Source organism: Lepidochelys kempii, chromosome 3 (genome assembly GCF_965140285.1).
Source record: "Lepidochelys kempii isolate rLepKem1 chromosome 3, rLepKem1.hap1, whole genome shotgun sequence".
Classification (NCBI taxonomy): Eukaryota; Metazoa; Chordata; order Testudines; family Cheloniidae; genus Lepidochelys; species Lepidochelys kempii.
In genome coordinates, this window is record NC_136382.1 from 84,298,273 (window position 1) to 84,323,260 (window position 24,988).

The 24,988-nt window shown below is 44.1% G+C and overlaps 1 protein-coding gene across 8 annotated transcripts in view; it reads left to right on the forward strand.

The window, feature by feature from the left end:
* The window catches only part of ARMC2 (armadillo repeat containing 2), a 135,293-nt gene that overhangs the window by 21,838 nt on the left and 88,467 nt on the right, over positions 1–24,988 (forward strand). For all 8 annotated transcript variants that reach the window (XM_073336949.1, XM_073336955.1, XM_073336953.1 and 5 more), the window contains one exon: positions 19,727–19,803. In XM_073336949.1, coding sequence (XP_073193050.1) covers positions 19,727–19,803 — 77 coding nt within the window. The remainder of the gene's footprint in view (positions 1–19,726; positions 19,804–24,988) is intronic.

The following is a 24,988-nucleotide window of genomic DNA, read 5'->3' on the forward strand; positions in this document are numbered from 1 at the left end:
CCAAACTTCTGCTGCTGCTCGGGGAGGAATGCGGTGGCCCGAGACTGCCCCAGCAGCGGCCTGTCGACTGGCTCAGGGGCTGCCTGAAGTGCTCCCAGGCCAGGCGCATCAGCCGATGCGGAAGTCACGGAGGTCACGGAATCCATGACCTCTGTGACAAACTCGCAGCTTTAATGATTATTAGCCAAGATGGTCAGGGATGCAACTCCATGCTCTCAATATCCCTAAAGCTCCAAGTGCCAGAAGCTGGGACTGAATGACAGGGGATTAACCTCTTCTGTACATTCCCTCTGAAGCATCTGGCATTGACCTCTGTCGGAGGCAAGATACTGGGCTAGATGGACCAGTGCTATGACCCACTGTGGCTGTTTGTATGCAGGTATTGTACATTTTTGCATATTTGATCCTAAAAAGTACTGTGGAGTTTGAGTGTTTGACCTAGAAAGATGAAACAAAAAATCCAGATTCAGTCTGGAAACTGCCCTTTGGTTCCTTCAGTTATCTCACTCAGGCATTTATTTTACTGATGCCTTGATTGTGTGGTTTACTGTATGCAAGTACACTGCTATGTCCTATTGATTTCTATGGGCCTTATTCTGGTGCAGTGAAGTGCAGGATCAGAGCCTTAGACTGTTACGTCTTCAGGACAGCAACATGTCTTCTAATTTTGTAAAGCACCATGCACACAAGTATCCAAAGTAAAGTGTGGGCATTGGATATCACACACATGAAAGATAAATGCATACATTTTTGAAAATAAGGGCCTTTTTAATGGCTCTGTGTGTGTATGTTAAGTATGTACCTGTATTGATGTAGCAGCTGTTTGTGTCGGACCCTGACACAGGTGTTCTAAATTTCACTCATCAGAATATGTCCAGTATCCTGCTATCTCATTGTGGGGATGCCCATTTTCCAGAACGTTCAGTAAAAGACAGTGTGGTAGTAATTATTTTTTGTTCAGATCTCCAGGAATTAATCTACCCTTTTAATGTCTTCTTTTTCAACTGTCAGAGTGTGATTTGTAGAAGAAACAACTGGTCAAGTGATGCAATGCTTTCAAAGGCAGGGATTTGTAATATGTTTTTCCGAAGATCAGCCTGATGTCTATCCAACAGAGCATGTTTTATCTAGGATTAGAGTGGAAGAGGGACAGTTCTAGGACAGAGTACAATATCTGCTCTATCAGAAATGAAGTTTCTAAAGCTTCTAAACTCAATTTTAGTTGTTCATGAGAAGCGGACAAAGTCAGGTGTTATCTGCAGTCTGTTATCTTGTATAAAAGTTGTACTGTGAGAAAGCCGATTAAGGTTCTTCACAGGTTCTTTTTATTGCTTAATCCAAATGGAGTCTTTCTGCTGTTATCAATAGGTTTTGGATCAGGTCCTTGGTCTCAAACTCTGGGAAATTTAGAGCCTCTGGTCCTCATGTCATGAACAGTAATTCAATCCCTAGTGTGGAGATGTGTGTGTATCATAGGAACAAAGAATTTGGCTTTTTGGCGGGAGTGAGAAATTGGGAAGGCTATCTTTGCAAGATAGAGGTTAGAAATAGAAACACAGGCAGCCTTACACTTTTTGGAACTGAGTACTATTTGTGTTAGTGCTTTCGGTTTTGCATAACATTCAGATGCAGCATACACAGGTAATAGTATCTCATAATGGATAAGATGGTGTATGTTAAACATGTCCATGTATGAAGATACCTCACCACTACTAAACTACAGTGGCATGGCAACACCATTATAGTTAGGGTTCCTTTATGACTTCTGATCAAAGGTTGATGCTGCTAAGTCCTCTAAAATTAAGATGCATGGTTGAATTGCTTTTGAAATTTGGTATGCCTCTGGGGGTTGTAGCGTAGTGTTAGTGCCCAAATTTGGGGTAATTTGAGCTAAGTTGAGCTAAGATATAAGCCCCCCAAAAGTAGCCTTTTTTTTTCAAAAAGTTTCTAGGTGGGGTTTCTTTGCGCAGAGCTAGAGATGAACCTTTCCATGTGATGTGGGTCAAAATGGTCTCAATCTGTTGAATTTTACCCAAGGTAGTGCATGGCAAACCCAAAATCTTTGGGGGACCCAAATTAAGAATGGTATTTTAGAATATATTCACTTCTTTGCATGTGCAGATGTGTAGTCTGGAAGGATTACACTGCTCATGAATCAATAAAGGGAAAAAAAAACTTGGAGAGAGAGGATTTCTATGCAGTCATTATATGCTTATCTGGGTACCTTAAGGGAATGTGGCTGACGCCATTGCCCCTGGTGAACGTCCTGCCACTGATGTTCCTAATCTGAACCTTTTGTACATCTGTGCAATAGAGATTTAATAATTTACGTTGCTTGATGCAAGTTGTCTGTTACAGTGCAGCATGTTTTTATTTTAGGGGGAAGCTTATTGTGAACACAACAGTCACTGGGCAGTCTAACCAACATTCTTGTTATATTGAGGGGGGGAGGAGACAGAGACAGAGGACTGTATGAGATGGAAGGAAGTAGGTTGGGATGTAGGGACAGGGAAAGGAGTTACGTCTGCAGGGAGGGTAGGCAATGAGGATGAGTAGGCAAGCCTTGAAATAATTACTGGAGAAAATCTGTATTTTACTAGCTCCTGGGGGTGGGTAGTAGCTTACCTGCTTGGGGCAGATTAATGTGGTGATTCCAAAGACATGTAATGTGTAGGTTTGGAACTGACAATGCAGGTACCTTGAATAGCCAGCGTTCTCAGCACGTGGATTCTGGATGATTCCTGGATCCTGAGGTTGTACAAGTTTGTGGAAGAGCAAGGAGTACACTATGACATAGGGGTTGCTGATTTGGATAGAGATAGGTGACCTGCATTGGCATCATGTTTTGCCTACTCTGCAGCATCTGACTAGTGACTTAAGAACTTATGATCTACTGGACATTGTGGTATAATTCACTTGGGCAGAAATGATTTATTCCTGGTGTACACCTTATGCAATGTTGTAAGCAGATTTGGACTGCAGCAGATATTTGTGTCCAGGCTCGGCAACTGAATAATTGGTATAGCTTGAAAGCTATTAAGTGTTGTAAGACCATTAATTGGAAAATTGGAGGGTTCATGACTGATCAGAAAGTGTGTACTATATGGTATAGAAACATTACAAGCTGTCCAACCTCACTGTTTCTCAGAGATGGGGTACACCTAATGGACAGGAGTCTGAGGATCTTTCTCTTGGAACTGTCAGTAGTTTGGAACAGAAACTGTGTGATTTCTCTCACTGGCCCTGCCACAAACTCTACCCTCCAACCATTCTGAAACATAACCAGAAACACCATTCCACTGTAATGTAAGTTGTCCTTCACACTGGGCATTGACTTCTTTTCCTTTTGGCCCTTGAATAGTGTTAGGTGGAATCCTGTGAGTGAAAGTGAATGGCTTGTAAAAGGAGGCAAAGAGCTTGTACATTTCACCAACTGTGGGGTTGTCAGAGTAAAGGGTATGTGCTAAATGGCTGAAAGAGAGCAGTTAATGTTGCATGGATAACCTTAACTGTGTATTATCTGGTTTTCAGGCTTGAATTTTGCTCAACTCAGTGTTCTAAAAGGGGACGACATACCACCAAGCAACCTTAACTCTAAATTAATGTAGTTTTTTGCCATTGAATATTAATGTTTAGTTGGCCACAGTGTTTTCTTAATATTGAGCAGAAAGTGCAAAGGCCACACAGGAGGTTAGTGGCAATGCAGGATTTGACTTCCAAACTCCATTTCTAGTCTCTAACATACATACAAAGATTTTGATCTACTACCTATCTAAATATAACAATGTAGCACTTTATTTTATTGTTTTGCTGGAACTGTCATAAATAATGGACTGTGCCCATTATGTGTTTATATAGCAGTGGTTCTCAAACTTCTTTTTCCGTGGACCGCTTGAAAACTGCTGAGGGTCTTGGCTTAATGATCTTTCCAAATGTTTGTACTGTTAGCTAACTATTGTAAGGCACTTTGGATACAAGTGCTATATAAAAAAAACCTTGATGATAATTAACATTTTTTTGTTCTACAAATAAAAGCTCACAACTCCTATTTTAATATCAGTAGTCTTATCTTTCTAATGCAGTGGATGTGTCCTCTCCCCCGCCGTGGCAGCCCCCAAGCTGGGGCTGGGAAGGAGGGGTCTCTCCTCAGCAGCCGCAGCCCTGGAGCTGGGGAAAGTTGCCTTTTACTCTGGCCGCCGCAGCCCTGCACGTCCCAAATTCCCCTCACTCCCTCTTCTCACCCCATTGCCCCCTCCCACCTATCCCCTATTCCCCACCAAGGCCACCACCTCACCTTACATGTACGTCTTCTCCAGGGTCCAGGCACCTAATTTGTGGAGCCATGCCTGCACCACTCCACTAATTAGGTGGGTGGCCCTTCATTCTCTCATGTATGGCCGCCCAGGCACGCTCCTTAGAGGGAACTATCTACAGACCACTGAATGGAGCTCGCAGACCACAGTTTGAGAGCCTCTGTTATAGAGGAATTGTTTTTTATTTGCTCATCTTTGGGATGAACTGACCATGAGACAAAATATCCTTGGCCTGAAGTTGTCCTTGGTAGCCAGTTTTGAAAATTAAATTTCCATTCCACTATTTCTCCCTTCCTTAATTCAGTAGCCTCTCTCCAACCCCTCATTCTGTTCGTTCTTTCCTGCTGGCAATACTCTTGCTACAAATAATGTGTAATTGTTGAAATTATTTCAGGACATCAGCATTCATCAGTTATCTCTTTAATTATTTGCTGTAGCTTTTTTTAAAATTGCTAAGCAATTTGCACCATTGAACAACAGGACTGAGTATGTGTTCATATAATTATTCTGTTACAGACTGATTTATACTTATTTGTACAAAATTTTGTAGCAATTCCATTATGTCTTACAAAGGAAAATATTCATCTTAAAACATGATTATTGTAGCTGTTGTAATAATTCCATTTTGTGTGAGGAACACCTATTACAAATATTGATTTATGCTTCTAGGATATGTCTACACTGAAGAAGAAAAAAAAAACCCCCAAAAAACCCAACCAACCAACGAAACCAAACCCCGAAAAACCCACTGGGGCAGTGAGTCTCAGAGCTGGGGTCAACTGAGGTTCATGGGGCTAGGTTCATGGGGCTCACACTATAAAGCTAAAAATAGCAGTATAGACATTCCTGCTTGCGTTTGAGCCCAGGCTCTAAAACCTGCAAGAGGGGTGGGTCCAGGAAACAAGGCTCCAACCCAAGTGGGAACATCTGCACTGCTGTTTTTAGCCCCAGAGCTCAAGCTTCATGAGTAGGACCCTACCAAATTCCTGGTCCATTTTGGTCAATTTCACAGTCATAGGATTTTAAAATTTGTAAATTTCATGATTTCAGCTATTTAAATCTGAAATTTCACAGCGTTGTAACTGTAGGGGTCTTGACCCAAAAGGGAGTTGTGGGCGGTGGGCGTCACAAGGTTATTGTAGGGGGAGTTGCAGTACTGCTACTTTTACTTCTGTGCTGCTGCTGGAGGCGGTGCTGCCTTCAGAGCTGGGCAGTTGGAGAGCGGTGGCTGTTGGCTGGGAGCCCATCTCTGAAGGTAGAGCCATCGTCAGCAGCAGCGCAGAAGTAAGGGTGGCATGGTATGGTACTCGCGAAAAGAAAAGGAGTACTTGTGGCACCTTAGAGACTAACCAATTTATTTGAGCATAGGCTTTCGTGAGCTACAGCTCACTTCATCAGATGCATACTGTGGAAACTGCAGAAGACATTATATACACAGAGACCATGAAACAATACCTCCTCCCACTCCACTCTCCTGCTGGTAATAGCTTATCTAAAGTGATCACTCTCCTTACAATAAAAAGAAAAGGAGTACTTGTGGCACCTTAGAGACTAACCAATTTATTTGAGCATGAGCTTTCGTGAGCTACAGCTCACGCTCACGAAAGCTCATGCTCAAATAAATTGGTTAGTCTCTAAGGTGCCACAAGTACTCCTTTTCTTTTTGCGAATACAGACTAACACGGCTGTTCCTCTGAAACCTCTCCTTACAATGTGTATGTGAGCTGTAGCTCACGAAAGCTTATGCTCAAATAAATTGGTTAGTCTCTAAGGTGCCACCAGTACTCCTTTTCTTTTTGCGATTACAGACTAACACGGCTGTTACTCTGAAACATGGTATGGTACTGCTACCCTTACTTCTATGCTACTGCAGGTAGGGTGCTGCCTTCAAAGCTCCATGCTTGACTAATAGCTACCATTCTTCGGTAGCCCAGCTCTGAAGGCAGTGCATAAGTAAGCATGGCAATACCGTGATCCCCTAAAATAACCTTGCGACACCCCCCTGCAACTCCCTTTTGGGTCAGGACCCCCAATTTGAGAAACGTTTGTCTCCCCTCCCCCTCCTCTCCCGGTGAAATCTGTATAGTATAGGGTAAAGGCACACAAAAGACCAGATTTCATGGGAGGGAGACCAGATTTCACGGTCTATGATGTGTTTTTCATGGCTGTGAATTTGGTAGGGCCCTAATCATGAGCCTGAGTGAGTTGATTTGGCTCTGAGACTTGCTGCCTTGGGGATTTCTTTTGTGCTGTGTAGATGGTACCCATCGTGTGTTTGCATCTCACTTTGTTCCTAGGATAGCTGACACAATGGAAAATAATATTCAGTAGTTATTATGGGTGGCTCAATAGAGGTAGATGTTATGTATTAAAAAAAGAGAATGTCTTTCCTTTTGTTTTGCATTTCTGTTTTTTAGGTTTTTCCTAAGGAAAGATTAATTCTCATTTGTTGGTAACCCATTCAAACATGTTGCTTTGAAAATAAAAATAGCTTTTATACTAAATGTGGTGCTTCTGTTTGTTAACCAGGAGGATACACTATATCTACAAACATTTATTTAATCTTTATTTATTTATTCTTTCTCCTCCATTCCTCCATCCCCCAAGCTCTCCCCTGTGTTCCATCTTTCTCTTCTGGTGCCTCAAACAATAGTTTTCTATTGCCATTGCTGATCCAATGTGCCCTTCTTCTATACTGCCTTTCCCACAGTAATTACATTTTTTTCTTAACCCTCTTTGTTATATCTTTGGGAAAAAAAAGTTAATACTTACTTGTTATGTCTCTTCCCTTCAGGCCATGAGCATTTCAACCCCTGAGCACCGTCTTCTACTTTAACATCACAATGTGATGGTTAGGTTGGTTTAATAGTTTTGCTGACATGGAATTATGTTCTCTTTGCTGTTCTTGGTTTTCTTACATCACTGTAATCATCCCTCAGGAACAAGAGACCATTAAGAGCTCTCCCCTGGTGAGGAAGCTTCTGTGTGTGACTTGTGTAGGGGTCAGGTGTCCCAGGATCTAGGAGCCAGGGGGGCCTAACTGGCCTTCTCCCACGGCTAGTCTGTGTACTGCTGTCTCTTACTAATTGAAAAATTGAGAAACAGTCTCTGGATACAGATGACCAATCTTGATTCTGGTGTTTTGCTCTATCTACATCTAGGATCCACATATGATGTCAAAGGAGTTCTGTACGTGTAAAGCGAATATCAGTCAAGTTCTGTCATGAAAACCGGGGGAATTTTGTCTGTGGTTGAACTGCAGAATAGAATTACCAGTTACATTCATCTATAATTAAAAGTCTAAAAACAATTTTTATATCCAAGAAGAACTTATTTCTTTTTACTTTTATTTGTCACTGATATTTAACTACAATACATATCAGATTTAAAACAAGAAAAGAAAAGAAAAATAACTTTCCAAATAAGTGAAAAGTAATATAATTGTATGTATGTAGATGCTCTCTCTGGTTGAGGTGTGGGGGCATATAGCGGGCTTTGCCTGGGACCCAGCAGGCCCAGTGGACATGCCTCAGTCAAAAAGTCTCTCCTAGTCTTGGGATGGCTCTTCCAGGCAGCCCGGGTGGGGCAGCAGTGGCCAAGTCACAGTTTGTTCTCCTCCTGAAACTCCTGGGGTCTCCAGGCAGCTGTGGGAGGGGAGAAAGGTTGGGAAATCTGGGACCTCACTCTGCAGGGTCTTGGCCCAAGGGGAGAGAGATGAGGGGTGACTCAGTCCATCCTGGCTGCTATTCCAGATCAGCCTCCCTTGGGCTGCTTCCTACCTCCCTGTTTTCCCTTCTGTTTGGGAAATGGCCCCAGCCCTTTGCTTACAGACTGAGCAATTCAAACTGGGGGTGGGGGCAGGAGGTTTCCCAGCTCAGTTTCAGAGTCCAGTTGTTTCCCTTGGGTAAGGGATCAGAAACAGAGGGGGAAAGCAGGAGTCAAAAAAGGATTAAAACTTTATATGGGTGATATGAAGAATATCATATCTCTTGGCATAAACTAATCACTAACTGTTTGGAATTAGGAAGAAACTTCTCATATGAATAAGCTATTTTGTAAATGTCTGAGTACACAATTTCTTTTACCTTTCTCAGAACCCTCTGGTACAGGCAGCTATTAGACATTGGACTAGCTGGGCCACTGATCTGAATCTGATCCAGATTGGCAGGAAGATTCGTTCTTCTTTGAGTGCTTGCACCTGTCCATTCCAAAATAGGTGTGTGCGTGCCCCAATCACAGTTGCCGGAATTTTTTTCCTTCGTGGTATCTGTTGAGTCAACTTCAGTGCCCTCTGGAGCCGTGCGCTCATACTGCCGGCATAAGGGGACCCACTCCCGCTTCTGTTCCTTCTTACCGCCTGTGACAGTTGCTGGAACTTTCCTCATTGCTCAGGCAATTTATCCCAGTGGTTTTACTTCTTTTTGTGTGTGTGTGTGTGTAGTTATTGTAGTTTACTTAGTTTGTTCGTTAGTGGTAGTTTTAGTAGTTAGTGAGTTTTGGATGCCTCCAGTCTTAGTCGGAGAGGCTTGTCTGACCCTGGGGCCTTGTTCACCCATCTTCACGCCCTGTGTGTGGCAAGTCAGTGTCCTTGAGTGACCCACACTTGAGCTTTCTCATGTGTTTAGGGGAAGCTCATAGGAAAGACTGTTGCCAGATCTGCAGGGACTTCAAATCCTGCACCAAGAAAGACCAGGAGGTGAGGTTGAAGGTCCTTATGGAGACTGCCCTAAGACCAGTGTCGGAGCTGCGCTTCGACTCGGCACCAAACACCTCAGCTTTGCTGCACAGTGCTCCTTCCACTTGTTGAGAGTCCCTGCACTGCTGCTTCTCCCTGGTGCATAAGAATAAGCACCAGGAGAAGTCATTCCCCCAGTGCTGAAAGGAAGCAGGCAAGGGGATCAGGGTAGAGCGAGAGCCGTATCAGGCCGCTCTCACTCTCTGGCACTGCAACAGGCGCCTCTGTCAGCCTTGGTACTCCCGCCAGCTCTGCTAACTCTGGCATGGGAAGTGCCATCCTCCAGCAGACAGTGTACCAGTCAGTTCGTGGTACCATCAATGCCAGACGCATTTGCAGCTGCTAGAAACCTGCTCGCTGTTCCAGTCCAAGGGTCCCCAGAGATTCAGGACTTGGCACCACCAGTACCAATGAGTGGCAGAGAGCCATCCTTCAGCTTTCGTGCAGCACCACGGCCACCTTGTAGGGGAAATCCACCTATGGTAGCCTGGTTCAGACTTCTCCATGATGCCATTCACCAGCACCGAGAGGGTTGGCACCACCTTAGTCTCCACACTCCAGCTCATCGAAGTCCAAAGTGGGGTCCTTCTCTTTCCACTGTCAGGACCACCTGCACTACTCTGCATACCATTCCTACCCTGAGAGAGCCTCAGGCACTATGATGCCACCAAACGCTCGGTATCCAGGACTGTGGGGAACGGCACTCATGCAATGGACTTTTTGGAACCTGTGAAGATTTCCCGTGGTCCAGGGCATCATTTCAAGGTGTTCGTATTCTGTGGCCTTGGAAAGTAGGGCACCTCTGGTACCGTGCCGTGAGACCCCTAACCCAGACTCTGGTGCTGAGCTCAGTGCCAAACCTCAAGAGGAGGTCCCACAGGTCTTGGCTGAGACAGAGGAAGGAGCAGAGGCCCCTCAACCAGCTTTAGCCGCCTCCTCCTCTTCCCCAGATGAGGCAGTGTGTGTCCCACCTCAAGATGATCAGAAGGCCTACCAGGACTTATTAAAGCAGGTAGCCTCGAACTTGGGTGTCCAAGCCAAAGTGGTCAAAGAGATAACACATAGTTTACTAGACATTTAGTCAGCAGTGGGTTCCCTTGAGTGGATCTTAATGAGGCAATCATGGATCCAGTTAGAGCGCTCTGGCAGAACCCTGCTTCCCTCCCTCCCATAGCCAAATGGACAGAGCACAAATACTTCATACAAGCCAAGGGGTACAAATTTCTGTTTTCACACCCTCCTCCAAGGTCTCTAGTGGTGGTGGCCACCAATGAGAGGGACCATCAGGGTCAAGCGGGCCCAAGGCAAAGGACCTCAAAAAGCTGGACTTGTTTTGGCTGAAAAGCCTATTCAACAGGTAGGCTATAATTCTGAATAGCAAACTAGAAAGCTTTGCTAGGTTGCTACGTGGGAGGCTATATGATTTGCAAGGTTGCCATATTATTTTAATATGTGGGAGGCAATGCAAAAATTTTAAAGCATGCTTTCCCAAAGAGGCCAGACAGGAGTTCTCCTCTTCACTGGTTGAAGAAGGGAAGACAGTCACCTGGGCCTCCCTGCAGGCAGTCTTGGATGCCTCTGATTCTGTGGCCCAGTTGATGGCCATGGCTGTTACCATGTGCTGAAGCTAGTGGTTACAGTCCTTGGGGTTTCCTCAGAAGGTCTAGCAAACCCTCCAGGATCTCCCATTCATAGGGTCCTCGCTCTTTACAGAGCAAACAAACACCAAACTCCATGGACTTTAGGGCTGTCTTAGTGTCCTTAAGTCTCTGTATACAGTATATATATACAGTCGGTATACACCAGCAGTGCCCAGAAAACACTACAGGCTTTGACAGACTGGACACTATTTTGCGCATCTTGCCAGACAGGACCAGCAGAGGAGGAAGAACAAAGGGATCAGGCATAGACCCCCTCCACTGACCTCCTCCTCAGGGCTGATGCAATCTACCACTAAACGCTCGGGCAGCTTGAAGCACTTGTTTTGACGAGACACTCAAAGATGACATCTCAGTCTTTCCTAATACTCACACCCCACCTGGGGGGCAGAGAGTGTCTGACTCCCTGCAGGGCAGGGCCCTCCAGTTCTGGCACACGTGGGAGGGGCAAATGTGACAGAACTCCTTCCTCTACTCCCCACAACTCACCTCCATGTCCTACTTACTACTCCTCGTAATGCCTAAACCCTCTTACAGTATTCCCCAGCTCTACGTGAAAAAAGGAATAAGAATCTAAAAATACACTGAGCACCTTGTGTTAGGGGCCTGTACATCAGGAACCCCTTGACATTAAGCACACTCAAATCCGCACGGTTACATTATCCAAACTCTTTCATCTTACCTCAAGTTATCAGTAGTAATTGATTAATGCTGAGGCTGAGTCAGGATATGCTTCTACGGGCACAAGGTTCTGAAGATTCAGAGCAGGCTGCGCAGCGGGGACAGGAGGACGGTGAAGGAATTTGGCAACATGTGACCTCCAGAAGAAGAAGGGGGAACGTCCATGTACCAGCAATGCAGATACAGGTAAGTAACCATTTTCATGTTCTCTTCACAGGTACGATTGCAGGGAGTGGCCTAGATGATACGTCTGGGGGAAGGGAGCAGAAGGAGACTCCACCAGTTGAAAGGCATGAGATGCACTGTCCTAAGGTTGAGGGTTCCACGACCACCACTCCCAAGAGAAGGAGGCAGGTGGTGGTGGTCGGGGACTCTCTCCTCAGGGGGACTGAGTCCTCTATCTGCCGCCCTGACCGGGAAAACAGAAGTCTGCTGCTTGCCAGGGGCTAAGATTCGCGATGTGACGGAGAGTCTGCCAAGACTCATCAAGCCCTCGGGCCACTACCCCTTCCTGCTTTTCCACGTGGACACCAATGATACTGCCAAGAATGACTTTGAGCGGATCACTGCAGACTACGTGGCTCTGGGAAGGAGGATAAAGGAGTATGAGGCGCAAGTGGTGTTCCCGTGGAAGGAAAAGGCCGGGGTAGGGATCGTCGAATCGTGGAAGTCAATGAATGGCTATGCAGATAGTGTCGGAGAGAAGGCTTTGGATTCTTCGACCATGGGATGGTGTTCCAAGAAGGAGGAGTTCTAGGCAGAGACGGGCTCCACTTAACGAAGAGAGGGAAGAGCATCTTCGCGAGCAGGCTGGCTAACCTAGTGAGGAGGGCTTTAAACTAGGTTCACCGGGGGAAGGAGACCAAAGCCCTGAGGTAAGTGGGGAAGTGGGATACCGGGAGGTAGCACGAGCAGGAGCGTGTGAGAGGGGAGGGCTCCTGCCTCATATTGAGAACGAGGGGCGATCAGCGGGTTATCTCAAGTGCCTATATACAAATGCACAAAGCCTGGGAAACAAGCAGGGAGAACTGGAGGTCCTGGCAAAGTCAGGGAATTATGATGTGATTGGAATAACAGAGATTTGGTGGGATAACTCACATGACTGGAGTACTGTCATGGATGGGTATAAACTGTTCAGGAAGGACAGGGAGGCCAGAAAAGGTGGGGGAGTTGCACTGTATGTAGGGGAGCAGTATGACTGCTCAGAGCTCATGTATGAAACTGCAGTAAAACCTGAGTCTCTGGATTAAGTTTAGAAGCGTGAGCAACAAGGGTGATGTTGTGGTGGGAGTCTGCTATAGACCACCGGACCAGGGGGATGAGGTGGCTGAGGTTTTCTTCCAGCAAGTCGCAGAAGCTACTAGATCGCACGCCCTAGTTCTCATGGGCGACTTCAGCCATCCTGATATCTGCTGGGAGAGCAATACAGCGGTGCACAGACAATCCAGGAAGTTTTTGGAAAGTGTAGGGGACAATTTCCTGGTGCAAGTGCTAGAGGAACCAACTAGGGGGGAAGCTCTTCTTGACCTGCTGCTCACAAACCGGGAAGAATTAGTAGGGGAAGCAAAAGTGGATGGGAACCTGGGAGGCCGTGACCATGAGATGGTCGAGTTCAGGATCCTGACACAAGGAAGAAAGGAGAGCAGCAGAATACGGACCCTGGACTTCAGAAAAGGAGACTTTGACTCCCTCAGGGAACTGATGGGCAAGATCCCCTGGGAGAATAATGTGAGGGGGAAAGGAGTCCAGGAGAGCTGGCTGTATTTTAAAGAATCCTTACTGAGGTTACAGGGACAAACCATCCCGATGTGTAGAAAAAATAGAAAATATGGCAGGCGACCGGCTTGGCTTAACAGTGAAATCCTTGCTGATCTTAAACACAAAAAAGAGGCTTACAAGAAGTGGAAGATTGGACAAATGACCAGGGATGAGTATATAAATGTTGCTCGGGCATGTAGGAATGAAATCAGGAAGGCTAAATCACACCTGGAGTTGCAGCTAGCGAAGGATGTTAAGAGTAACAAGAAGGGTTTCTTCAGGTACGTTGGCAATAAGAAGAAAGCCAAGGAAAGTGTGGGCCCCTTACTGAATGAGGGAGGCAACAGACAGAGGATGTGGAAAAAGCTAATGTACTCAATGCTTTTTTTGCCTCTGTCTTCATGAACAAGGTCAGCTCCCAGACTACTGCACTGGGCAGCACAGCATGGGGAGGAGGTGGCCAGCCCTCTATGAAGGAAGAAGTGGTTCGGGACTATTTAAAAAAACTGGACGTGCACAAGTCCATGGGGCCGGATGCGTTGCATCCGAGAGTGCTAAAGGAATTGGCGGAAGTGATTGCAGAGCCATTGGCCATTATCTTTGAAAACTCATGGCGATCGGGGGAAGTCCCGGACGACTGGAAAAAGGCTAATGTAGTGCCAATCTTTAAAAAAGGGAAGAAGGAGGATCCTTGGAACTACAGGCCGGTCAGCCTCACCTCACCCCCAGAAAAATCATGGAGCATGTCCTCAAGGAATCAATTCTGAAGCACTTAGAGGAAAGTGATCAGGAACAGTCAGCATGGATTCACCAAGGGAAAGTCATGCCTGACTAATCTAATTGCCTTCTATGATGAGATAACTGGTTCTGTGGATGAAGGGAAAGCAATGGACGTGTTATTCCTTGACTTTAGCAAAGCTTTTGACACAGTCTCCCACAGTATTCTTGTCAGCAAGTTAAAGAAGTATGGGCTGGATGGATGCATTACAAGGTGGGTAGAAAGTTGGCTAGATTGTCAGGCTCAGCAGGTAGTGATCAATGGCTCCATGTCGAGTTGGCAGCCGGTATCTTGCGAAGTGCCCCAAGGGTCGGTCCTGGGGCCGGTTTTGTTCAATATCTTCATTAATGATCTGGAGGATGGTGTGGATTGCACCCTCAGCAAGTTTGCGGATGATACTGAACTGGGAGGAGTGGTAGATACGGTGGCAGGTAGGGATAGGATACAGAGGGACCTAGACAAATTGGAGGATTGGGCCAAAAGAAATATGGTGAGGGTCAACAAGGACAAGTGCAGAGTGCTGCACTTAGGATGGAAGAATCCAATGCACCGCTACAGACTAGGGACTGAATGGCTAGGCAGCAGTTCTGCAGAGAAGGACCTAGGGGTTACAGTGGACAAGAAGCTGTATATGAGTCAACAGTATGCCCTTGTTGCCAAGAAGGCCAATGGCATTTTGGGCTGTATAAGTAGGGGCATTGCCAGCAGATCGAGGGACGTGATCGTTCCCGTCTATTCGACATTGGTGAGGCCTCATCTGGAGTACTATGTCCAGTTTTGGGCCCCACACTACAAGAAGGATGTGGATAAATTGGAGAGAGTCCAGCGAAGGGCAACAAAAATGATTAGGGGTCTGGAACACGAGTTATGAGGAGAGGCTGGGGGAACTGGGATTGTTTAGTCTACGGAAGAGAAGAATGAGGGGGGATTTGATAGCTGCTTTTAACTACCTGAAAGGTGGATCCAAAGAGGATGGATCTAGACTATTCTCAGTGATAGCAGATGACAGGACAAGGAGTAACGGTCTCAAGTTGCAGTGGGGGAGATTTAGGTTGGTGTCATAAATATAAAGGGAAGGGTAAACCCCTTTGAAATCCCTCCTGGCCAGGGGAAAGCTCCTCTCACCTGTAAAGGGTTAAGAAGCTAAAGGTAACCTCGCTGGCACCTGACCAAAATGACCAATGAGGAGACAAGATACTTTCAAAAGCTGGGAGGAGGGAGAGAAACAAAGGGTCTGGGTCTGTCTGTCTAGTCGTCTTGGCCAGGGACAGAACAGAAATGGAGTCTTAGAACTTTTAGTAAGTAATCTAGCTAGGTATGTGTTAGATTATGATTTCTTTAAATGGCTGAGAAAATAATTGTGCTGAATAGAATAACTATTTCTGTCTGTGTATCTTTTTTGTAACTTAAGGTTTTGCCTAGAGGGGTTCTCTATGTTTTTGAATCTAATTACCCTGTAAGATATCTACCATCCTGATTTTACAGGGGGGATTTCTTTATTTCTATTTACTTCTATTTTTTATTAAAAGTCTTCTTGTAAAACACTGAATGCTTTTTCATTGTTCTCAGATCCAAGGGTTTGGGTCTGTGGTCACCTATGCAAATTGGTGAGGCTTTTTATCCAACATTTCCCAGGAAAGGGGGGGTGCAAGTGTTGGGAGGATTGTTCATTGTTCTTAAGATCCAAGGGTCTGGGTCTGTAGTCACCTAGGCAAATTGGTGAGGCTTTTTACCAAACCTTATCCAGGAAGTGGGCTGCAAGGTTTTGGGAAGTATTTTGGGGGGAAGGATGCGTCCAAACAGCTCTTCCCCAGAAACCAGTATTAGTTTGGTGGTGGTAGCGGCCAGTCCAAGGATAACGGGTGTAATATTTTGTACCTTGGGGAAGTTTTGACCTAAGCTGGTAAAGATAAGCTTAGGAGGTTTTTCATGCAGGTCCCCACATCTGTACCCTAGAGTTCAGAGTGGGGGAGGAACCTTGACAGTTGGATATTAGGAAAATCTTTTTCACTAGGAGGGTGGTAAAACACTGGAATGCGTTACCTGGGGAGGTGGTGGAATCCCCTTTGTTAGAAGTTTTTAATGTCAGGCTTGACAAATCCCTGGCTGGGATAATTTAGTTGGGATTGGTCCTGCTCTGTGCAGGGGGTTGGACTAGATAGTCTCCAGAGGTCCCTTCCAACTCTGTTATTCTATGATTCTATGAGGCTCTGCTATTATAGTCCCCTATGTGAAAAAGTAGCAACATGCCCAGCAATCATATCTTGATAGAGTACGTGTAATTTCTCTTTCAGAAAATAGTTGTGTATTTTCTAAATTAGCTGTACATAGTAGTGGAACATGTTTCCCAAAAGTAAAAATCTGCTGTATGGAGGCAGGTAGTAAAGTAGCATCATTCCTACAGATCATTCTCAGACTTCTGCCAATGGTAGGGTTTGAATTTACAGTGCGTGGGGGTAGCTCAGATTCAGTGGCCAGTGCCACAGCCTGTCCCCTTGAGCTACCCACATAATCTAACAATGGGCTGCCTAGAAATCCTCTTTCCTAGCCTTGCTGCACTCTCTCATTTCAATAACTTTGGTGTGCGAGTGTTTAGTAGATGCCATTCTAAACATTCAGATTCTTCTAACTTTTTCAATATTGCTTCCCTTAAGGGGTAGTGGGTGCCATGCACTAGCTGAGATCCATGCAGAGAGATTGAGCTTAATTGGAGATGATTAGCATCATGGTCTGAGCTGCAGGTGTGTGCAAAAAAAATTTATAACCTGTTGATTTTGTAAAATGCTGGTGTTTGGAGGGAGAGTTGTACCTATTGAGCATGGGGTTCCCAAGATCATAAATGTGGGCGCCTAACCCTACCTAGCACGCTTATGAGGCACAGCAAATTTCAAGAGAATCTGAGTAAGAATGAGGATTTTAGAGCACCTAGCTCTGATCTACACTACACAGGTTGACACAGGGCAGCTTATATCGACCTAAATACCTAAATATGTACACACTACAGCCTTGCTCCCGCCGATGTAAGTGCCCTACTACGCCGACATAACTCCACCTCCAGGATAGGTGTAGGGCTTATGTTGGTGTAGTTGGGCCAGCGCTGCAGTGTCTATGTAAACACTGCCTTACTTACATCAGCTGTTGGCTGCCATTCTTGTCAATTTCAGGGCTTTATGCTGGAGCCGTGAAAGTGACAAGAAAGCCTGGTGGGCTCTGGTTGCCCCCGGTTCCTGCTCCTTGCTCAGGGAGTCAAGAAGCCCAGGTGGCTGCCCCCCGCTCCTGGCAGAGCTCTCAGCTCCCACTGTCCCCTTCTTCAGTTGGTAGAAGCGCTCCTGGTGAGGACACGCACCACTGACAGGAGGGCAGCGTGGACATCAGCCATCTTAGTAATTACTGCAGTGGCTGTAAGTTGACCTAGCAGAGGTCGACTTAAGTTTATGGTGTAGACGTGACCCTGGAAAAGTAGTCCTTTTAAATAACTAAGTTTTAGCAGCACTTTCTAACGTGGAACCGGTGCTCCACTATAACATAATTTCCTGAGAAGTTTCTAATCAAGCAGAGTCAGCCAGTCTAGCCCACTTCATAGGCCGAGTAAACTTACAAAAGTTTTGTTTTTTATTCTGTCTTCATCTGTTGATAGAGTAACTTTTATCTACTATCTGGACTGCCAGGCATTTAGGCCTCAAACCAGCAAAATACTTTAAATAAGTGTTTAACTTTAAACCTTAGAGAAGTCCAGTGAACAGATAAGACCTTTCCAATAGCATTGTTTGCACATCTCTATTCTCTATATGAAGGACATTTAAGGGGATGAATTGTATCCGTATGTGAGCTATAGTTGGAACAAAATGTGTTAAATGCATGCTGAAAATAGAAAACATAGATGTACACCACCTTGACCATGATGTCTTCGTTGATAAATAAATAAGAATCTAAAGAAGAGAAACATTCTCTTTTTAATGGGAGTTTACTACTTGTGTTTTTAAATATCAATGCAATTTTGGCACATATATAGAGTTATGTCAAACACAACAGAATGCAGATGCTGAAATCATGCATTAGTTTCCTTTTTGTCGAAACGAAAACTGATCACATAATGAATAGGAATTTTTACACATCAAAATAGCATTATGCAAAAATACTGGGATGTTTCAGCTTGGAAAAGAGATGACTAAGGGGGGGATATGATAAAGGTCTATAAAATCATGAATGGTGTGGAGAAAGTGTTATTTACTCTTTCACATAACACAAGAACTGGGGTGTCACAATGAAATTAATAGGCAACAAGTTTAAAACAAACAAAAGGAAGTACTTCTTCGCACAACTCACAGTGAACATGTGGAACTCAGTGCCAGGGGATGTTGTGAAAGCCAGAAAACTATAACAGGGTTCAAAAAAGAATTAGTTAGACCTATCTTCCATGAATTTATCAATGACTATTAGCCAAGATGGTCAGGGATGCAACTGCATGCTCTTGGTGTCCCTAGCCTCTAACTGCCAGAAGCTGGGAGGAGAGGACAGAGGATGGATCACTCAATGACTGCCTGTTCGGTTTAGTCCCTTTGAAGCACCTGGCAATGGCCACTGTTGGAAGACAGGATGTCGGGCTAGATGGACCATTGGTCTGACCCAGTATAACTGTTATGTTCAAAATTGCTTTACAAACCAGGGGCTAGGTGGTGCGGTTACAGTAGTATATGGACAAAAAGAACAGTCATTATATGCAATGAGCAATAGCTCTCTCAGAGACTTGGAAATTAGAACTTTTCCGCTGATGAACGTTGGTCAACTGAGTTGTTCCCCCAGTCTTGAAGAATGCTGTTATATTCAATATAAATTTTTAGCGCGCAAACTATTTTGATAAACACAAATCACTCTATCACAGAGGTGGGCAAACTATGGCCTATGGGCCATGTCCAGCCCGCAGAACCGTCCTGCCCGGCCCCTGAGCTCCTGGCCTGGGAGGCTAGTCCCCGGCCCCTCCTCCGCTCTGAGCGGCATGGTAAGGGGGTGACAGTGGCACACATGTGGCGGTGGGGGGGTTTGGTCGGGAGTCCCAGGGGGCAGTCAGGGGACAGGGAGCAGGGGGTGGTTGGATGGGGTGGAGGTCCTGTGATGGGGCGGTCAGGGAACAGGGGGGTTGGATAGGGCATGGGAGTCTGGGGGGGGGGGGGGGCGATTTGGGACAGGGGGGTCCCAGGAGTGGACAGTCAGGGGACAAGGAGCGGGGGGGTCCTGAGGGGGACAGTCAGGGGGTGGGAAGAGGGAGGGGGTGAAAAGGAGGCCAGGCTGTTTGGGGGGCACAGCCTTCCCTACCCAGTCCTCCATACAGTTTCGCACCCTGATGTGGCCCTCTGGCTAAAAAGTTTGCCCACCCCTGCTGTATCATATTCCCTATATTAAGGCTCTGTAAAATGCTGAATTTACAAGTTTTAAAATTAGATGAGTCCAAATTTAGTTTGATAACAGTAAAAAATAGATCTGTGTGAAATGTGTTTCTTCAGCTTTCAGTGTTATGTCTACAAATAGAAACACATCAGTTTTTACATTCCATAATAGTGACATCTTGTGGCATAAATGTGTTATTGTTTTTGTAGTTTTCCTTCTTAAATGTCATGGAAAGTTTTCTATTTAAATATAATTGATTTGTATGAATGGTCAAAATAATAATTTAACTGGAAAGTGTAAAAATATATTGACTTATTAATTATAGTGTACAGTGTTCTTTTAGGTATTGCATTTGAGAAGGAAACATTTTGGTTATTGTACTTTAGTAGAATTTTTTGTGTGTGCTTATTTCTTTTAGTGACCAAATTAAAAATGGTGACAAGGCTTCATCAAATCCAAGCAGCAGTGGCTGGAATAAATCAGGAAGCAAAGCAGGTACAATATTCTGAAATCTCTTCTCAATTCATTTTTCTGGTCCTGTTTTTCTTTGCTTACAACACTTAATCATAGAATCATAGAATATCAGGGTTGGAAGGGACCTCAGGAGGTCATCTAGTCCAACCCCCTGCTCAAAACAGGACCAGTCCCCAACTAAATCAACCCAGCCAGGGCTTTGTCAAGCCTGACCTTACTTGCATTTGCAGATGGAAGTTCACACAAGCAGAAATCATTCAATTTCTATGTTTCCCTTTTTTCATTTCTTTATGCATCACTGGACAGTGCTTTTTAAAAAACGTTAAAATTTTTTGTAGATCCAGAAGAATAATATTTGAGATTTAATATATTTGACCTTTAGAGCCGTTAAATGTGATTTCCTGATGTTTCAGAAGTACTAATTTTCTTATATTTTGCCTTGAGAATTTGGACCACCAGTGTAAAGGGTATGAATACCTAGGGCAAAATGAGGCTATACCAGTTTACACCAGCTGAGGTTATGGCCCTCAACTTCTTTTCTGTGCATGTGAATTTTGTTGTAGTTGCGTATCAGATAGTCAATAAATAACGTTTCTCTTATAATATTTTTAACATGCAAGTTAAAAGTGCACAGTTACAAATGCTTGGTAAACGTACAGCAGCTGTTTTGCTGGTTTTTAAAGCTATATTTCTTTAAGTATGGGCTTGATCCTGGAAGATGCTGAGTGCCTCCTGTGAGGTGCACTTCACTTTACTTGCAGTGACTTTAGTTGAAGTTGTGGGTGCTTATGGTTTTACAGGAAGTGATCAGTAGTTTGTTGCTCATGTTTTACATGTACATAAGTGTCATAAATTTGTATATAGTACGGAAGAGGCCATATGTATTAGCAGAACTTTTTATTTTCAAATTTAGTTGATTAAGAACCCTATTAATAAAATAAAATAAAATGCTTCAGTTTTGTTAGGTCAGACACACATTTGGTCTTCAGCTATCTCCAGAATAAATTATGGGGTACCAATATTAACTCAGATTTACATTTCCCTCCTGATTTGTGTACAACAACAAAAAATCTCTCACTGAAATGTAGATATTTTCAAATATGACTTCAGCGATACACTTTTAACTATAACATTTTAGAGAGGAAATAGTGTATTTTAAGTTTAGTGTGCTTGTGGGCAGAGGGTATTCTGTAAAGAAGCTAAAAAGATTAATCAGGTACTGTGTCCCTCTCTAAAACTCAGTGTTGCTAAGGCTCTTGTATTTACATGCTAAAAACAGCAACCAATAAATGCAGACGATTTAATGTCATTTCTTTGTGACCAGAATGTGAAGCTGTGGTTAAGACCTATAAACCACTGAGACAGAAAACTTTTTTGCTGAACTTTTTGCTTGAGTATCGGTATCCCGTTGAATCATAATTTACACAGTTAGAAGATTAAGGACTATCACTAACGTACTAAAACTATTAATTTTCACCAACACTTCAAAAAAAAATCTTCCAAGACTGAGAAATACAAAGCCTTATTGTTTTTTATATTGTTGTCTTTTTGAATAATCACAACATTTTGTGCTTCTAATTTTTGTTGTTTGAATTAATATTGCATGTTAAAGGCTACTTATGATTTTTTTTCAGGGAGGTTCAAAAGGTATTGTGGAAACATGTAGTATGAAAATACCTGATTTTAATTAAATTACTTTTGGTTTTTGGATTCCATGTTTTTTTGGTGTATGTGAGAGATTTAAGAGAGAGACTGCTCTATGCTCTGATGAAAACTGAATAACCTTTTAGATTTACAGCATATTTTAGTTTTTAGTGTGACCTTTTACCCTCACACTGCAAACATGCACACAAATAATCTTATTCATTGGGACTAATCAGGTGTATAAAGTTGCTACATACATTCTTGCAATATTGAGTTTTTTACATGAATTCAGGGATGGGGTGTCAGAATCATAAGGGCGGAGGAAAAGTAATTCATCTGCATCTAGACTGTGGCAGGAAGCAGCACTGTGAGCTTTTCTAATACTCCTATTTCACCTCTGTTCTCTTACATTGTTCAGAGCAGAGCTTCCCTTCATGGCAAATTCTGTGCAGTGTTTTATTAAATGAGCTACTAGTCATTTGGAACCTAAACAATACTATCAGCTCATTTCATTTGGGAATGAAAAAAGTCTGCAAAAGAAATAATCTTTTAAAAATCCTATCTGTTCAGTATATTTTACATGAAACAGCAGCCATTTTACATAAGCCCTAGAAATAGATATTATAAATTTTTACAATGGGCACATTGAATAGTGAAAATTAAGCTACAGAATTTTGATTTTTAAAAGTGAAACCATTTAAAATGGTCAGTTATGAATCTTAATCCTCCTTGTTTCACCCAACCAAATGCTCTCAGCACAGACGCACAGATTTAAGGCTTGAGACACTGATCACAGGAAGAAAGCCTCTTAACTCTTACGTTATTATTATATTGTATATTCTGTTCTTGTAAAATAATTACTACACTAAGATTTATACAATGAATGAACTGTGCAGATTCTTACATTAGTTTGCACATGCTGTCAGGAGACACAGTTTCTGATCAGGTAAGGAGTCTGTCAAGTAAAATTATACGTGCTCTGGAGTTTCCAGTGTCACCATAGGCACGTTGGTCCCAGAATATTAGAGAGAGAAAGTAGGTGAGGTAATATTTTTTTATTGTACCAACTTCCTTTGATGAAAGAGACAAGTTTTCAAGCTACACAGAACGCTTCCTCAGGTCTGGGAAGGATACTCAGAGTGTCACAGCTAAATACATGCTGGAACAGATTGTTTAGCATAAGTAGTTAACACACATTTACAGATCCAGAAACCACCCCAAACACACTAAAAAAAATCTGTTATTTACAGCCAGGCCTTCAGATATCACAGAATAGGCTTCAGGAAGAAAGTCCATGATGCACACTTAAAACTGCCTTCAAACAAGGACACCCCGCCTGAGGGGAGTAGATTGCATCATGGAACGGACCATCCAAATACCCTGAGAGAGCATACTTCAATACAGGGGAAAAAACCTCTTTGGCGCCATACCGATAGTTGTCACCCACTACACCACACTGGAATCCCCTATGGGGTATCACTAAACAGTTACAACCCACACTTTAGGGTGACCACATCCTAAAAGGAATCTTTCCTGAACCCTCTCTTCTGATCCTGCTATAACAGATATTATACCTGCAGTCATATCTCCACTGCTACAATAATCAATACTCTCCCAATACACTTTTCAAGATCCATGAGTCTTACACATGCCTATAACAAGGCATGATATACCTCATCTAGTGTGCTAAATGCCCCAATGAGAGCTTTATGGGTGAAACCAGACATTCACTATGCTCTCAAATGAACTCTGACAGAAAAATGATAAAAGACAAAAATACCCTATCATCCATGGGTGAATGCTTTTCATAAAATGATCATAGAATCATAGAATCATAGAATATCAGGGTTGGAAGGGACCCCAGAAGGTCATCTAGTCCAACCCCCTGCTCAAAGCAGGACCAATTCCCAGTTAAATCATCCCAGCCAGGGCTTTGTCAAGCCTGACATTAAAAACCTCTAAGGAAGGAGATTCTACCACCTCCCTAGGTAACGCATTCCAGTGTTTCACCACCCTCTTAGTGAAAAAGTTTTTCCTAATATCCAATCTAAACCTCCCCCACTGCAACTTGAGACCATTACTCCTCATTCTGTCATCTGCTACCATTGAGAACAGTCTAGAGCCATCCTCTTTGGAACGCCCTTTCAGGTAGTTGAAAGCAGCTATCAAATCCCCCCTCATTCTTCTCTTCTGCAGTCTAAACAATCCCAGCTCCCTCAGCCTCTCCTCATAACTCATGTGTTCCAGTCCCCTAATCATTTTTGTTGCCCTTCGCTGGACTCTCTCCAATTTATCCACATCCTTCTTGAAGTGTGGGGCCCAAAACTGGACACAGTACTCCAGATGAGGCCTCACCAATGTCAAATAGAGGGGAACGATCATGTCCCTCGATCTGCTCGCTATGCCCCTACTTATACATCCCAAAATGCCATTGGCCTTCTTGGCAACAAGGGCACACTGCTGACTCATATCCAGCTTCTCGTCCACTGTCACCCCTAGGTCCTTTTCCGCAGAACTGCTGCCTAGCCATTCGGTCCCTAGTCTGTAGCTGTGCATTGGGTTCTTCCGTCCTAAGTGCAGGACCCTGCACTTATCCTTATTGAACCTCATCAGATTTCTTTTGGCCCAATCCTCCAATTTGTCTAGGTCCTTCTGTATCCTATCCCTCCCCTCCAGCGTATCTACCACTCCTCCCAGTTTAGTATCATCTGCAAATTTGCTGAGAGTGCAATCCACACCATCCTCCAGATCATTTATGAAGATATTGAACAAAACCGGCCCCAGGACCGACCCTTGGGGCACTCCACTCGATATCGGCTGCCAACTAGACATGGAGCCATTGATCACTACCCGTTGAGCCCGACAATCTAGCCAGCTTTCTATCCACCTTATAGTGCATTCATCCAGCCCATACTTCCTTAACTTGCTGACAAGAATACTGTGGGAGACCGTGTCAAAAGCTTTGCTAAAGTCAAGAAACAATACATCCACTGCTTTCCCTTCATCCACAGAACCAGTAATCTCCTCATAAAAGGCGATTAGATTAGTCAGGCATGACCTTCCCTTGGTGAATCCATGCTGGCTGTTCCTGATCACTTTCCTCTCATGCAAGTGCTTCAGGATTGATTCTTTGAGGACCTGCTCCATGATTTTTCCAGGGACTGAGGTGAGGCTGACTGGCCTGTAGTTCCCAGGATCCTCCTTCTTCCCTTTTTTAAAGATTGGCACTACATTAGCCTTTTTCCAGTCATCCGGAACTTCCCCGGTTCGCCACGAGTTTTCAAAGATAATGGCCAATGGCTCTGCAATCACAGCCGCCAATTCCTTCAGCACTCTCGGATGCAACTCGTCCGGCCCCATGGACTTGTGCACGTCCAGCTTTTCTAAATAGTCCCTAACCGCCTCTATCTCCACAGAGGGCTGGCCATCTCTTCCCCATGTTGTGATGCCCAGCGCAGCAGTCTGGGAGCTGACCTTGTTAGTGAAAACAGAGGCAAAAAAAGCATTGAGTACATTAGCTTTTTCCACATCCTCTGTCACTAGGTTGCCTCCCTCATTCAGT